Here is a 15,067-nt window from a genome sequence, read left to right on the forward strand (position 1 = left end):
CATTTCATTAGGTAGCTCTTAAAGTAAATATTTATTTTTATAAAACTATACAATGAATGATTTTTACGTACAGAGTTGGATCTTGTAAGTTGATGGAGGTGATGGATATTTATTATAGGTATTGCGGGATGTTAAACTATTATTATCAGTAATAGTAATTTGCTTAATGTTTTCTCTAAGAAGTAGGAATAATTGTATTCTAATATTTATATTTCCTCTGTTATTACAGAGAATGACTGGAGAAGAAGCAAGGCATAAGACACTGTTGAGAATACAAAAACAGAAAGAAAGGGTTGGTACAGTTTTGGTTTTGTATTTTATATGCATTCATTTAGATTATAAAATTGTTAATGTCGTATTACCATCAAAAGACACCACTTATCAATGTACTTAGTCTCCATCTCTGCATCAGCAGTCAAGGAAAATCAGACAGCCAATCTCCAATATAACACACTAATCTGCATCCAATCCCAACTACTCAATTTAACTCCTAGCTTGTCATATGGCAGTCTATTGAAAGCCTTTGCAAAATCTAAATATTCTGTTGTATATGCATTCTCCCTTGTCCAATGTATTAATCACCTTGTTATAATAGTAAGCAGATTGCTAAAACCCAATCTTCCTTTTGCAAACCCATGCTGTTCATTAAAGAGAATTCTGCTGCTGTCAACCCAGTTCTGAATCCTTGTCCTCATTAGCTTCTCCAACACCGTGACCACAACTCCACACAAGCAGACTGACCTTTAATTCAAAGCTTTAGTCTTATCACCCTCTTTATGAAGTGGGAAAGTTTTGTCATCTTTCGACTTCTTTGGAACTTAGACTAATCTAAGACTCATGTTAAAAATGTAAGTTAAAGTTATTGTTAACTCCATGGAACATTCCTTCAAGATATGTATTGATATACCATCAAGTCCCAGGCCTAGTTGACATCAAGTTTACCAAATTCCTCATATATCTTCTGATCACTCACCATCATTGGTTCCTCCCCCTTCTCCCATACCCATTGCTCTCAGGTTCTACATTGTTATAATTACAAGGATAGAATACTTGAATGAACTGCTCATTAAATACCTCTACTATATAATCCTCAGTGTTTATCATTATCCCATTATCACTGACCAACATCCTCCTTCCATAATCATGCTTCCTTATGCTAGCCACATATTGAAAAAACTCCCTAGAATTTCTTTTAGTTTCATTTGCTAACTTTTGCTCATACTGCACTTTTACTATCCTTACCAACCTAGTCATCTTCTTTGCTTGCTCTTTGGGTGTCACATAAACGATTATCGCCACTCATCTTGTGCCACTGTCACAACGACTTTTTTTTCCAGACTGCATGCTCCACCTCTTCAGTCATCCATTTTACCATTATTTGACCTACCTGATTTAATGTCTCGACCTTTGGAATATACTCGGTCATTGCCCCTGCCTGATATTTCCTGAGTGTCATAATTACCTGCCTTATAGTTTCACATACAGTCTTTTCTCACAGAAGTCTTAATATAGTTGGCCACTACCCAAGTAGTCACTTCATGGTCGCTTTCATCAGCTTGAGGAAGGTGTGACAAACACTTCATTTACAACAGTATCTTCTGATGAGATAAATCCAACATCCTCAATTTTAGTATTTTAGGTTACACCACAAAACAGTTCTGTGATAAATAAATTTGTACTAGCCTGATGGAATTCAGTGAAACTTAATATTTAGGATCTCTTAAAATCCTATCTAGTCATTCAGTTTTGGTTTCCAAAGCACTCTCCTAATCTCTTAACAAGCATGGCTACATTAATTAGCAAAAATTTGGAAGATAGTTGTTTTAAGATTGACTCCAAACTAACAGCTTTAATTTTTGATCATTAGTATTATTTTTATAGAGCCATACTCATTTCTACAGCATTCCTAAGTCCTAGTGATTAGGGATTACTGCCTTGGTGTTAGGTGGTCCCGGTTGTAAAACTAAAGCCATTAACTAAAATTCCTAGTCATGAAAAGGGCAATGAAATTGCCAAATAAAAATTCTATAGTGTTCCCTTTAAGCAATGGGAAGGTTAATCTGGCCCTCCGACATATTATAAAATGGGGATAGCAACTTGGAATGCTGGCATGATAACCAGATGCAGTGCTGAATTAGGTGATGTTTTAAATTGATGTTGCATCAACGTTTGTTGCATTCAAGAGACAAAATGGAAAGAATCTAAAATTAAATGGATACAAACTCATCTACCATGGCAAAGTAGCAAACTGAAATGGAGTCTGTGTACAATCAACACTGAACTTCAGGAGCTTATTGTGATAGTTACTTGAATAAGCGTTCACATAATCAAATTAACACTTGTTAAATTAGCACTTAATGAGCACCACATCTCTGCCTACAGTCCATACCAGCAAACGAGATAAAATATATAGGCAGTGATTTCAGTGTTTAAGGACAAGTAAAACCTACCAAAGAGTTCACAATAACCAAGGTTATGGATCTATAAACCCACAGGGTGAAGACATACTGTGCTTTGCATCGCTGTATGATTTAGCAATTACACAGGCCAGCAATGGAAAAGTTGTCTGAGAAGTAATAATTGATTCTTATAGATTTTTAGGTGCAGAGTTCAGAAAAAATAATAAAAAAAATTCCATCACTCACCAATTTTACCCAATTTCTAATTTATCGTTTTATTAGTAGTATTTGGATTTAAATTCAGCACATTGGTATTTATTTTCATTCTCCTTTATTTACAGCTAATTAGTTGTATAAGTGCTTTTTTGAAGTGCCTTTTTATGGCAAATAAATACATTTCCATGAAACTTCTCATTCTTAAGATGGGAGGGAGGGAGAATGCAGATAAAAGTGCAGGTGGCTACTTTGAATCTGATTCTCCGAGATAACGGATGACTTTCCTGTTGTCACAGATACTTGCATTTTCTTGTGTGATTCTTTAGTTGAACTTTAGTCATTGACTACTAAGGTTATCATATTTCTGAAAGGTGGCATGTTTTCTAAATTAGTGTGAAGATTTTATTTAATGTGTTTGCGGTTTTTTAATGTTTTTACGTAGTGTTGATGTAGTGGTGATTATAAACACCACTTAAAACTGTGTTTTAAGTGGTATTTATAATGGCTTTAAGAGGTTGCAAAAATTCACCTAACAAAGAGGATACACCAAATACCTGTGCTTTTTTGTGCGAGTGGGACAGCCGAAATTGAGAGCAACATTGGATGAAGAAGGGATGTCCAGAAAGAGTTGCATTAGAACCTGGAAGTAAAAATGTGTTACACAAAACTTTGGTTGCTCGGGAAAAATTCCTTTTACTCCTGCTTCACATAAAGCTGGGATTGATGAAGCAATTTGTCAAGGCTTTGTCGAAAGAAGGAGAGTGTTTTAAATACATCTGTGCAAAATTTCCAGGATTATCTACAGCAAAATTAAAATAATGTATTTTTATCGGTCTGGGCATCAGGAAGCTTATGAAGGATAAACTGATTGAAGAAAAAATGGCTACTGTTGTAAAAGAAGCATGGAAAGTTTTGAAAGAGGTGGTGACCAAATTTTTATGAAATCATAAGGACCCTAATTATAAAATAATTGTGGAAGACATGCTGCAGAAATTCACTAATTTGGGATGCTCCATGAGCTTAAAAGTGCACTTTCTCAACTCTCATTTAGACTACTTTCCTGAAAATCTGGGAACTGTCAGCGAAGAGCAAGGAGAGCAATTCCACCAAGACATCAAGGAGATGGAAAGAAGGTATCAGGGCAGGTGGAATGTCAACATGATGGCAGACTATTGCTGGATATTGCACAGAGACGTCCTGGGAAAAGAATTTCACAGAAAAAGTTCAAAAAGAAGCTTTGAAGGAAAAAGAAAAAGACACCACAATGAAATATAAAGTATGTACTAAAGATTAATCTTTAATTCAAAAATTTTTTTCCAATACTTTCATTCAAAAATGTATACGAAAAATTTTAAATACAGCGATACCCCGAAGTTACACGGTAGTTGGGACCAACAAAAAGTGCATAAGTTGAATTCACGTAACTTGGGGTATAATTTTGCATGTAATTTATATATACAAACATACAAAATATTAGTTAATTGGAACCAAAGGTTTACAAAAACACCTATATTTTTTAAGAAATATAAACATAATTGTAGTTTTTCGTACATAAAAAAAAAGAAAGTTATTTCGATGTCGATGGTTTCATAAAATCTAATAGATTCGTCTGATGGCATAATGTCTTTTTCTTGTCATGCAAAATTTCTTCATAGCAAGCCAATGATTTTTTTATTCCTTGCCTTGTGGCTATAATTCCTTCCTTGTTAGAATCTATGTCTTCCAAAATCTGTAAACCTTTCTTAATTTAAGCTGAGACCTGTTAATTTTGCAATTGTCATGTGCTTTTCGGGTAGAACTGGATCTGAGGTTTCGGTCTCTTCAGTAGAGCTTTGCTCATGCATTTCTATGAGCTCGTCAATTGTAAGCTCCTTGTTATGTGAGTAACAGCTTGCTGACATCTTCACTGTCGACTTCTAAATCTAATTGCCTGCAAGGTTGACAACTTCTTCTGTTGCCTCAGCAACTTGATCAGTTTCTGGCAACATTTCTGTTTCTCATTTAAAAAAGGATGGACAAAGTTTTTTATGACACCATTCAAGGTTTTTTGGGAAATTTCACCCCAAGAATCTCCGATAATCCTTACAGCATCTAAAACATTAAACTTTCCAAAACTCTTTAACAGACAGGTGCTAATTTTGCCTCAAAGCTTCATTCAGACTTGCAAATGAATGGCGTGTGTAGTACGCTTTGAATGTTTTGATAACTCCTTGGTCCATCAGTTGAAGTAAGCTGGTTGTATTTGGAGGCAAGAAAACTTTTACACGTGGATCAAAATCAATTAAAGTTGCAGGAGGGTGACCAGGTGCATTATCAATAATGAGCATAACTTTAAATGGAATTTTTTTAAACTGGCAATAACGTTCGACTTCAGGTATGAAGTGGTGACCAAACCAGTCTTCAAAAATAGAAGCTGTCACCCGAGGTTTAGAATTTGACTTCCAAATCACTGGCAAGCCAGCTTTAGATTTTTTTTTCAGAGCCCTTGGATTTTTGGAGCAATAAATTAAGAGAGGTTTTAACTTGCAATCACCAGCTGCATTTCCACCAAGCATTACTGTCAACCGGTCTTTGGAAGCCTTAAAGCCAGGAAATGTTTTTTCTTCACATGCAATGAAAGTTCTCTTAGGCATCTTTTTCCAGAACAAGCTGGTCTTGTCTACATTAAATATGGTTTGACTGCTACAGCTACCTTCCTCGATGATAGCCTTAAGTGTCTCAGGAAATGCAGATGAAGCCTCTTTATCAGCACTTGTCGCCTCTCTGCGATGCTGTGCCAGTTACAGCGATTTTTAAATCGGTTGAACCAATCATTACTGGCCACGAAATTTTCTTCTTTGGCCGCTTCTCCAGCTTCTACTTTTAGCCTCTCAAAAAATCAGCTTGGCTTGGCTACATGTTGTCTTTTGATCAACTGGACAATTTTTTACTCTCACTTGATTATCACACCATAATTTAAGCATCATTTCCATCTCACCAATAATCCCATGACTTACGAATTATGCTTGAATTCAATGATTGGGCATTTTTAACAGCAGCGAGAATTCTTTCTTTATCTTTCATGATTGTTCTTACTGTGGATTCCTGTAGATCAAACTTCTTTGCTAGCTCACAAATTTTCATTCCGCCTTCAAAATCCTTAATAATGTTGAGTTTTGTTTCCAAAGTCAATGTTTTTCTTTTCTTGCTAGCTATAGGAGAATCGGACTTGCTTCTTTTGGACAACATTATTATTTTTTATGTGATAAAATTTTTATCAAGAACATAACATTAAACAGTCGCAAGGTTTATAGATTAAAAGTTGTGTATGAATGGAGACCAAGCAAAACAAGTCAGTGCTTGTTCACAGCATGTGCGACAATGGCGAATGCGGCTGGCGACGGAAAGTGGTGAAGCGGGATGGGAATACGTGCATATAAGAAACCGCGTAAGTCGGGGTATGACTGTACTGTTATTTTACTTAATATAATGCAGTTTAAAGCTATTTTACTGTAATATTGAGATCCATTTTGCAAAAAGTCCTTACATGCTAGAGAAAAATGGAAGAGATTTGAAATCAGTAGTCAAAAGTAAATCAGAAACAGTTAATAGTTTCCAGAAAACTTTTCATGACTCGAATTTTGCAGGCCTGTGTTATTAATACTTTCTGCATGAAACCTACAGAATACCTTATTACATATAAAAGTAAGCTGACCATACGTGCCATTTTGAATAGGACACTACCGTTTTTTCATATTTTCCGGCCGTCCTGTCGTTTTATTGAAAATGTCAATTTTGTCTCGTTTTAATAAAAACTATAAATATACTTTAATATTGGTCAATCATAGATTATTATTCAAAACCAATCGTATATTAATATCATGGATACCAGTAATTTGTATAACCATGGAGTCACATTGTTCGATACTAAATATCGTTATCTGCAGTGATTTATTCAGAGAAAATAAAAAAATACATGTTGGCAACGCTTGCGCTTCCCAGATGCGGTGTCTGTTCTGCTGTAGCATTAGTTTTTGTTTTGCTTGTATGCTAACCGGTGGCTTTGTTATTCAATGCTGTTGATTTAAATTTCATATTTTTTTAAACTTTTAAGTTCTTATTTTTTAAAGCTTTAAGTCTATCCTTGCAATGTCAAGGAGGCAAAACTGCAGTTTTAATGATGATCTCCAGAAAGAATTCAAATTTATGAAACTGGACAAGCTGTGTAGTGATGGAACAAAAGTGGTATGCCAAAATTGCAATATCCATTTTTCCATTGGTCATGGAGGCAGAAGAGACATCAACCAACATCTACGTAGCCAGAAACATAAGGATGTTGAAAAGACTCTTGCTTCAGTTAAAAACATCAGCTTGTTTATGGTGAGACGTGATGGTGATAGCGAAAGTGATAAAATTGTAGCAAGTGAAGCTCTTGTTGCTTATCATACTGTGGGTCACGGTCAAAGTTTTCATGCAAATTACTGCTTGTTGACATTGATCAATAAAATTTATGAACCAAAATTTTCTTCAGCACGTACCAAATCAGAAGCAATAATTACCAACGTTTTATCACCATACATATTAGGCAAAATAAAACATTTTTTTATTGTCTTACTTTTTCATGAATACGGAATATTACATAATCCCCATCCCGTTTTTGTCTCAAGGAAATATGGTCAGCCTATATAAAAGTCATAATGTAAGTACTCATATAAATTATATTGTGGCAGACTGCCTATCACTCAAGACATTGAAAGACTGCTAGTACCAGGAGAACCACTCATCATGCAACACAGACTTCTGGTAGCAGGGCTTCTAATGCTGAACCCAGTTATGTCTCTGAAAAAAAAAAATCTTTAAAATCCAATGGCATAAACTTGACCAGCAGGAGAGACAAAATCTGTGTGAAGATCTTGAGGATTATCTGCATTGAGAGGGACTTAGTCTTGATTGATTTAAATAGGATGACTTCCAATGAAACTGCAGTAAACAGGCTGGATGACAGAAGGAAGAAATAAAGAAAAAGCTTCGTAATAAGAAACTTCTTTTTAAACAGTGGCAGCAAACTAAAACCAAGACCACAATCGGGCAGCAAAGAAGAATGCGAGAACCATAGCACAAGCAAAAACGAGTCAGATAGAGGATTTTTCTGCATGAATCAAAATGACCAAAAACAATAAGGAAATCTTCAAGATTGCAAAAAAAGACATTGTAGTTCAACAGACATCAAGGCAATTAAATACATAAAGAATGAACAAGTGATGTTTATTCTTTATGAACTGACAAAGAACAAGGACATAAGACAGAGAAGTATGGCCATCACCTGCTGAATGAAATCTACCCTAGCAAAGCTTTGCCTGACCTGCCAATAACATAGAGATGACAGAATCAGAAGTAAAGAAAGTAGTTGATAAAATTGCTGCTGAATTATTGAAGAGGTTGGGTGTGGTGGGTGTAACCTTGCTGACAAATCTTTTCATAGGATCCTCATAGAGAAAATGCCAGACAAATGGAGGATAAGTTATCTGACACCATTATATAAAAATATAGGAGATGTGTGACTGTCAGAATTACAGAGCCATTAAACTCATCTGTCATACGTTCAAAGTATGGGAGCGAATGCTTAATCAGAAGTTTTCAGAATCTAATAGACATCAGTGAAAATCAGTGTGGGTTCATCTTGGGGAAAATCCTTGACTGATGCTATACAGTCAATCAAAAATCTACTAGAATGGCACAAAGGTAACAAAGACCTTGCATCTAGTATTTATTGACCTTGAAAGGCCTTTGATCGGGTTCCACAAAAATTAATATGATAAGCACTGAAATCACAGAACATTCCAGAATATTATATTAACCAAGTAAAAGCCATGATGGAATGTTACAACCTAAGTGAGATGCCCAGCAGGAGCCAGCGAAGAATTTAAAATCAGGGTGGGAGTACATCAAGGATCAGCACTAAGCCCACTCCTGTTTAACTTAGTCGTAGACTATTCAACAGCTGACATTCAATGACCTATATATAGTTGTAGAAACTGTTGACTTGCAAATTAGCAGACAGACGTGCTATGAATTTTTAAACAGCCTTAACAATAATATCACATACCTTCAAGACACCCTACTCAATCAAGGTTGACAGCATCGAGTATTGGGCTTGAACCTCACAAAGGATGGCATCATTGACACAGGTGTGGAACACCACATGAACATCAGCTGAATGAAATGGAGAATACTGTCTGGAGTATTTTGTGACAGAAGGATGAGTAAAGAGGAAGATGTATAAAACAGCAGTGTAACCTGATGTTATATATGGCACAGAATGTTGACCTCTTAAGAAACAACAAGAACAGAAGCTATATGCTGTTGAAAATGCTGAGGTGGACTGGAAGTATTACCATGTTGGATAAAGTGCATAATGAACACATCCAGGAGCTCCAGAGTTAGATCTGTTACTGATAAAATAACTGAGCACTGGCTCAGGTAGTTTGGACAAGTCATGAGACACCTTGTAGATCACATGATGTGTGGAAAGTAATGGAATGTGTATGGAACTGAGGGAATGCATTAGACTTCCATTTAGCATAGATGTCCCTTATTTGTGTGTGTGTGTGTGTGTATACATATATATATAAAACCTGAAACTACTCAGATGGATACATTGACAACTCAGGACAGAACATTCTGGCAATTACAGACCAGGAGAGCTGACTACAAGTGAAATGAGATGATGGCAAGGACAAAGAAGTAGTATTATTTTTTTAAAGCATACTACAATGGCACTAAGTTGTTTTGTTTGATGCAATTGGCAGCTTGGTTGGCTGAGGGATTAGCCTATCCACTCTCCAGCCAAAAGGCTGCAGGTTCGAATCCCGCCGTGGGCATGGTTGTTTATGATTATCTGTAAAAAAAAAAAAAAAAAACTAGTGGTGGTGGTATCAATCCAACTGTTGAATTGTTTAGTGGCCTGTGTACTATTTTTTTTTTTTTTTTTTTTTTTTTGCTCTGGAGATATTAGTTTAAAATTCAGCAAAATATTAGCTGCTTAATACACAATCCTATTTGTTGTGTTCTTGTGATGATATTTGTATACCATTAAAATTAACATGAATGACTACCACCAGCACCAAGTCTTTCTCCACATCTGATAAAGCTTCTACTCTAAAACATTTCTGTCCTTTTTAGCTAAATAATTAGGAAATGTAGCCTTTTTTTTTATTTTTTAAAGCAGCAGCAGTTTGATACTTTCAAGCTGGTAGAAACATAAATCTGAAATAGCTTCTCTTTATATCTGCTCTAAACAATTCTGGCAGTTTCACAAGAAATAACTGAATTGACTCAAAACAGAGAAGCCTGAAAAACTACATGTAATAATTAACTTTTTCTTATTCCTTTTAATTTAATTCATTTCCCTAATTGTAAATTGTAAATAAACCATGATGATGATGATGATATCTGCTCTATGGATCCAATAAGTTGCTCTTTTATATATACAGGTATCCCTTGCTTAACACGGGATTTGATTAACACAGCGAAATTAATTGCGGGCAATCCCTTGATATATTATTATTATTATTATTATTACTATTATTATTACTACCACGGGCTACTCCAGGAGTCCTTAGACTCATTGAGGGAGGCCCTAAACATCATGTTCACACAGCTGTTCAACATTCTCACAGTATCTATTGTTAAATTGTGAATGAAGCTATGTTACGTAATTTATTTTTTTTCATTCACATTTAACATTGCTTATTAAATATTAATCATGGCTTATATAAAATTATTTATTATTCCTTGATTAAGAATTACTAATTAAATATTTATTAAAAACCTGACCTATTATTAATTTAAAAAACAATAAAATGTATAGAATTTTGTATAACCAAATATATATGGTGTAACGTAAAGTGTTATTTTATATTTAACTATATACGTAATCAAAAGGTTGATGAAGTAGCTTAAATATTCTGTTGTTCTTATTTGTGAAATATTTAATGTTATGTAATCACTCATGTAGCAGTAATAGAGCATACATTACATTGGCGAAATGTTTACGCTTAGTCTATTGTCATGGAGACGCACGCGTAAACAACCACGAGTGGAGTAGAGCGTGGCGTTCGAACGTAAGGTGGGAGTGAAGGTCATAGATAAAACGGAAAGGAGAAGGAAGGTCATATAGAGATAAGACAGAAAGGAAGAGAAGAATTATTATTAAGGGAGGGAGGAGAGAGTTTTGCGGAACCAGTAGGAAAGTAGCGTACAAGTAAAGAAGTAAAAGAAGATTATAAAATCCTCAGGGCAGAAATTTATGAAAATAGTGTTCGGAAGTGAACCAATAAGTAGTGAATCATAAGGTTTAATATTATAGGCGAAATCGGCTGTTGTTATGAAGAAAGGTTAATGCCGTAATCAGATAAAAAGGAAACTGGACAGTCGATGCGAAAATTCTGATTAGTTCCAGTTAATCTGGATTACGATTTAATTCTATGTTGCCCTAGGAAAAGGTTATATTGATTACTTGGAGAAAAGTGAACAAGAAAAGATATCAGTACTTAATCACTGTTGTTTGGAATAGTGAAGTTCGACTAACAGTAGTACAGAGTGGAGAATTTTTATTATGTGTGTTCCGCTAACGTTAATTAAGTTAATTCATAAGTGCTCTCTCAATAATTTGATGTATTGAAGATTTTGTCTGGTAAGAGTAGTTGTATAAGTTTGTCTATTCTAGCGTTAACTGTGATATGTCTCCGATGTTCAAGATTCAGAATATATTTGCTTGGAATATTGCTTACGTAGTTTATTGCCTGCTGTGAATATAAACATTGAGCTGATAGATTTGTGAAGACTGATTAAATGTGAAGTTGTTATATTAACTTAAGATAAGAAGATTTGTGTTTTTTTGAGACTGTGAATTGTATATGAAAGTTAGAACATTGAATTAGCATGAGTGACTCAGGAACGTGTATTAAGTTAATTGTATAGTTCCATTTTAAAATAGAGTTTTTGTATTTGTTAACCATATCATATATTAAATGTTTATTTTGTTGATCTGGATATTGTGTTTGCCTGAATTCCGTATTATTGCACCGTTCATAAATATTCGAATCTAGCGGGAACCCCAAGTAAAAATGATAATAAATAATTCGGCCTAATGAGATGACTGCTAACTTAATTTAGAACTGATCCTACTATTTATATAGACTAATCTAAGAATAGGGTGGCGCAGTATAAATATAAATTTCCCTACTTTTGGATCGGTGATCACTTCGCAATTGGTTATTTTATTTATAAAAGTGACTTAAGACAAGATGGATTTAGAACACGACACGAAGAAAGTCGTCACGACACTATCATACCTTGCCTTGAACTCGCTCACTGTCTTAGCACCCACAACAGACTCTGGCAGCTTATTCCACTCATTTACCACTCTAAAAGTAAAGAACCCAGCTCTAACACCCCTGCTAACCACGCTCTTGCCCAGCTTCCATGAGTGTCCCCTAGTTCTCCCACCACCAGTCCTGATCTCAAAAATATCATCTGAATTAATCCTATAGAATCCTTTTAGCAATTTGAATGTCTCAATCATATCTCCCCTTTTTCGCCTATCAACTAGTTTCTGCAACCCACAAATCTTCAACCTGTTCTCATATGGTTCATTCCATAGACCTGCTATCATCTTAGTCACTCGCCTCTGGATCCTCTCAACCTCCTCCCCATCAAGAAGGAACCGTGGTGACCAAATCTGGGCACAGTAGTCGAGATGAGGTCTTATCAAGGCTCGGTACAGAGGTACAATAACTTGTTTTTCTCTGCTCGTCAAGGTATTTTTCAACAACCAAGTGAGTTGATGAGCTGATTTAGCTACTTTCGCAATGTGCCCCCTAAACTTCATCTCCCTATCCACCAACACTCCCAAGTCCCTGGCCTCATCAATCTCTTGGAGTACAGTTCCACCAATGTGGCATACTGCTGCTAATCTTTTCACTCCGAAATGCATAACCTTACATTTTGTAACATTAAATTGACATCCATTCTCCTTAGTCCAGAACTCCAATCTATCTAAGTCATCTTGCAAGACTTTGACATCTTCTGCATTCACTATCGCCCTACCCAACTTTGCATCATCAGCGAACAAATGAACTGTCCCACTTAGACCCTTCCCTATATCGTTAATGAACAGATTAAACAGCAGTGGTCCAAGAACAGAACCCTGTGGTACACCACTAGTCACAGGCCGTTTTTTGGACTCTACTCCTGAATAAACTACTCTTTGATATCTCTCCATCAACCACCCAGCTATCCATCTCACCAACCCTCTATCCATTCCCATATGTTGTAGTTTACGGATTAGAATTCCATGTGGTATCCTGTCAAACGCCTTTGCCAGGTCCATTAGTATCACTGTAAACCCATTTCCCTTATCCAGTTCAGCCGTCACCTTGTTATAAAACTTGAGCAAGTTACTGAGGCATGATCTACCCTTCACAAAGCCATGCTGTCCTCTGTTCAGTATCTCATTTTCATCAATCCATCATTCCTGTATTTTTCCCTTGACTACTTTCTCCAAGACCTTGACAATGACTCCTGATATGCTGATCGGTCGGTAATTTGCAACCATAGTCTTGGATCCTCCTTTATGCAGTGAAACTATTTTCCCCTCTTTCCACGCCTTCGGGACTAAGCCAGACCTGAGACTCAGATTAAACAACATGGTCAAGGGCACTGATAATTCATTAACCGCTTCATGCAAGACCCGTGCCGGTATACCATCCAATCCCACAGATGTATTCACATTAAGGTTCTGTAATAGACTATTCACCTCCACTTCATTCATCACAATTCCCATATAAACTAATGGTTCCTTCATTTTTTCAACGTCACCACCTGGATGATATACTTTTGCAAAGTGCGCGCTCAGTAACTCCACTATATCGACTGGTTCAGTGAACTCTTTACCATCGTCATTCCTTAAAATCATTTTGCCATGTACAGTTTTTTTCTTGCTTGCAGCATATTGAAAGAACTGTTTGGGATTCTCTTTTGCTTGCATAGCTAGTTTCCTTTCATAATCGGCTTTTGCTGTTTTTACCACACTCGTTACCCTTCTGGCCTGTACTTTATACCGTTCGTGTGCCTGCAGGTCAGCCCTTTCTTTAAATTCCCTCCATAGTTGTTTCTTTTTTTGCAGCTCAAGCTTAATGGTGTTATTCATCCATTTAACCCCTCCTTGTTTCACTATTTGGACCTTAGGTATACAATCAGCCATAACCTCCTGTAAATGCTCTTTGATCACTTCCCATGCTCTATCGACGTCCAGCCCTTGCAGTTGTACATGCCATGGCACTGATCCAAGCAATCTCCTAAGCTTGTCATACTTGCCAGCACGGTAATTCCACATATACCCTGTCTTAATCACAAATTTCACACCTTTAGCCACCTCCCAGGTCAAGACCTTATGATCACTCTCACCAATAGGTGGCAACATGGTCATATTCATTACAGTCAAATTCTCAGATACTATTACCAGGTCAAGCACTCTCACACCCCTAGTATTTTCAATTACATGCTGTTTCAGATAGTTATCCCTTAATAATTGAATAAAATCCATTTCCTTCCTCACATGTGTCCTCTCCTCCTTCCAATCAATGTTACCATAGTTGAAATCCCCCATAATAATTACCCTCCTTCCACTCATTTCATCAATTTGTTTATGCATACCATCTCCACCATCTATTCCATCACCTGGTCTATAGCAGCACCCAACTGTATATTTTATTCTGCCAGTATCAATCTCACACCAAATAGCCTCAAATGAGCTCCTTTCACTATCCTGCAATACTTCAATTCTCCTTGGCTGCAGTTCATCAGCTATCATCAATAACACCCCTCCCCCAATTTTATTCTCTCTGTCCCTCCTAAACATACTATAACCTACACATTCTATCCCACTAACTATATCATCTTCCGTCAGCCATGTTTCACTAATGCCAATAACCTGTGGCCAGGAAGAGCCAATCAAGGCCCAAAATTCTTCCTTCTTGTTCCTAATACTCCTGGCATTAGTATACATGAATTGCAGTGTTCCCTTTGTCCCACCCCTATCTTGATGCGTTATTCTAAATATCCCATTCCCATTTTTTGTCCTTATTGCTGGCTCAGGTACATTATATACATTTTTACACTCAACTGTCTCACTGATGTCTGGATATCCACTTCCCCCCCTCCTTGGTAGTTCTAGTTTCCCTGGTTCTGCACATCCATTTTCACTTCATTCAGCAACACTTTTTCCAGTCTCCGCACACCAAGTCCATTCAAATGCAGGCCATCCATCTTGTACAAGTCCTTTCGCCCATCAAACTCATTCCACACGTCCACAAATTCCACACCACACCGTCCGCATAACCTGCGCATAATATCATTTGCGATTATGGCCCTCCTTCTAAACTCCTCTCTGTCATACCGCGGTAACAGAC

The 15,067-nt window shown here is 36.5% G+C and overlaps 1 protein-coding gene across 2 annotated transcripts in view; it reads left to right on the forward strand.

Annotated features, from left to right (window-relative positions):
- The window catches only part of LOC150098263 (uncharacterized), a 258,364-nt gene that overhangs the window by 60,638 nt on the left and 182,659 nt on the right, over positions 1–15,067 (forward strand). For both annotated transcript variants that reach the window (XM_090406219.1, XM_090406220.1), the window contains exon 4: positions 230–292. In XM_090406219.1, coding sequence (XP_090262345.1) covers positions 230–292 — 63 coding nt within the window. The remainder of the gene's footprint in view (positions 1–229; positions 293–15,067) is intronic.

This window comes from Typopeltis vanoorti, chromosome 16, assembly GCF_054136105.1.
Source record: "Typopeltis vanoorti isolate ZY-2024b chromosome 16, IOZ_Tvanoo_1.0, whole genome shotgun sequence".
NCBI classification, from domain to species: domain Eukaryota; kingdom Metazoa; phylum Arthropoda; class Arachnida; order Uropygi; family Thelyphonidae; genus Typopeltis; species Typopeltis vanoorti.